Consider the following 1371-nt stretch of genomic DNA (forward strand, 5'->3'; position numbering starts at 1 on the left):
CTTTGCCGAGGATTCCAGCGGACACTGTGACTTTTCCACCCACCAAGTTTTTTTTAGTTCGTCCAGGACTCCGTCCTCTCGGAGTTGTAAGATGGCCAATGTCAGCTTGTCCCTGGGAAGGTGAGTTGAGACCTGTCTATTTCTTAAAAGCACTAAACAACTTAAATAAATGACTCTAATGCATAATAAAACTAATTCTATTCAACAGAATTTCTTCTTCTTCTTTTTCTTCTTCTTCTTCTTCTTTTTCTCCTTCTTCTTCTTCTTCTTCTTCTTCTTCTTCTTCTTCTTCTTCTTCTTCTTCTAGTGTACTGCCTAAGCGCCAAGGAGTGGATGTCAACAGACAAATCCAAACGGGAAATCAGGCTTTTTCTGCTCACCTCTCTAGCTTCAACAACACAAAGTCTGCTTCGACTATCAAGGCAGACTGGAAATAGCAGTTCACAAGAGAGTGACAAACATACAAAACAAGTAGAGGAAATGACGATAGTAGGGATGAGGAAAGAGAAAGCAGCAGTCCCCCTATGTTGTTCCGGCACAGTATGAGAGTGACATTGATAAATCAGTCTTTTTACAATTCTACTATGCATGAAAACATGTTAATATCCCCTCTTTGGGAATGGCATTTAGATACTTCATTTCAGTTGCACTACCCTTGGGGAGGGGGCTGCATTCTTTGAATTTATGATAAATATTGTAACAACAGTGTTGCATTGCCAGTATTGCCTTGGGCAAACATAAACATTGAAAAACAAGTTTAAAACTTGATTAAAGAGGGGTTTAGCTCCCCTCCCCCCTACCCCGTCCCAACCCCTTTCAAATTCCACAAATGGCTGAGGTTCCCTGTTCCACCCTTATGCAAAATTCATTACAGCCAATCGAGGCGAGCTGCGGAGATGTTTTTAAAAATCTGTTTTACTGTATCTGTTCAGAGCAACAGCCTAAAATCCCACAAGTGTACATTCAATTGAGTCCAACGATTTTGGGAAGCTTTGCAATTTCTTGTCATTGTTTCTTTTCATTAAGCTTTGATTCGCGTGTAAGCCACCCCTTTTCTAGAAGTGTGTTCATTACAATAAAAACAAGACAAAATGCAACAGAGATGTGTTACCTGATGTCTGAACCCATCGGTGTGGCGATGCCATAGCCTTTAGAATCTAAGTTGCTACCTGCCTTCATAGTGTTACACGGGTACCTGTAATGGCAATAAGACAGTTTGAAAAAGATTAGTAACGACCCCTACAAGATCATTATAAAAGACGTTTCATGGGAAAGGCTGGGCATCAATTAGTTTTTAAAAGCAGCTTTTAGATTTGCATTTGAATCTCTCCGTGTCTCTGTCTCTGTATCTCAGTTTGTCTGGCTGCCCCC

At 40.7% G+C, this 1371-nt stretch overlaps 1 protein-coding gene across 1 annotated transcript in view; it reads right to left on the reverse strand.

Moving 5' to 3' along the window:
* Window positions 1-1371, reverse strand: part of LOC100533396 (glutamate receptor 1) — a gene marked incomplete in the record, with an annotated part of 109299 nt that overhangs the window by 6134 nt on the left and 101794 nt on the right. Inside the window, 2 exon segments of the mRNA NM_001204681.1 lie at window positions 1-112; window positions 1112-1195. Of these exon segments, the coding sequence (NP_001191610.1) occupies window positions 1-112; window positions 1112-1195 (196 nt within the window).

Source organism: Aplysia californica, unplaced genomic scaffold, assembly GCF_000002075.1.
Source record: "Aplysia californica isolate F4 #8 unplaced genomic scaffold, AplCal3.0 scaffold00069, whole genome shotgun sequence".
Taxonomy (NCBI): Eukaryota; Metazoa; Mollusca; class Gastropoda; order Aplysiida; family Aplysiidae; genus Aplysia; species Aplysia californica.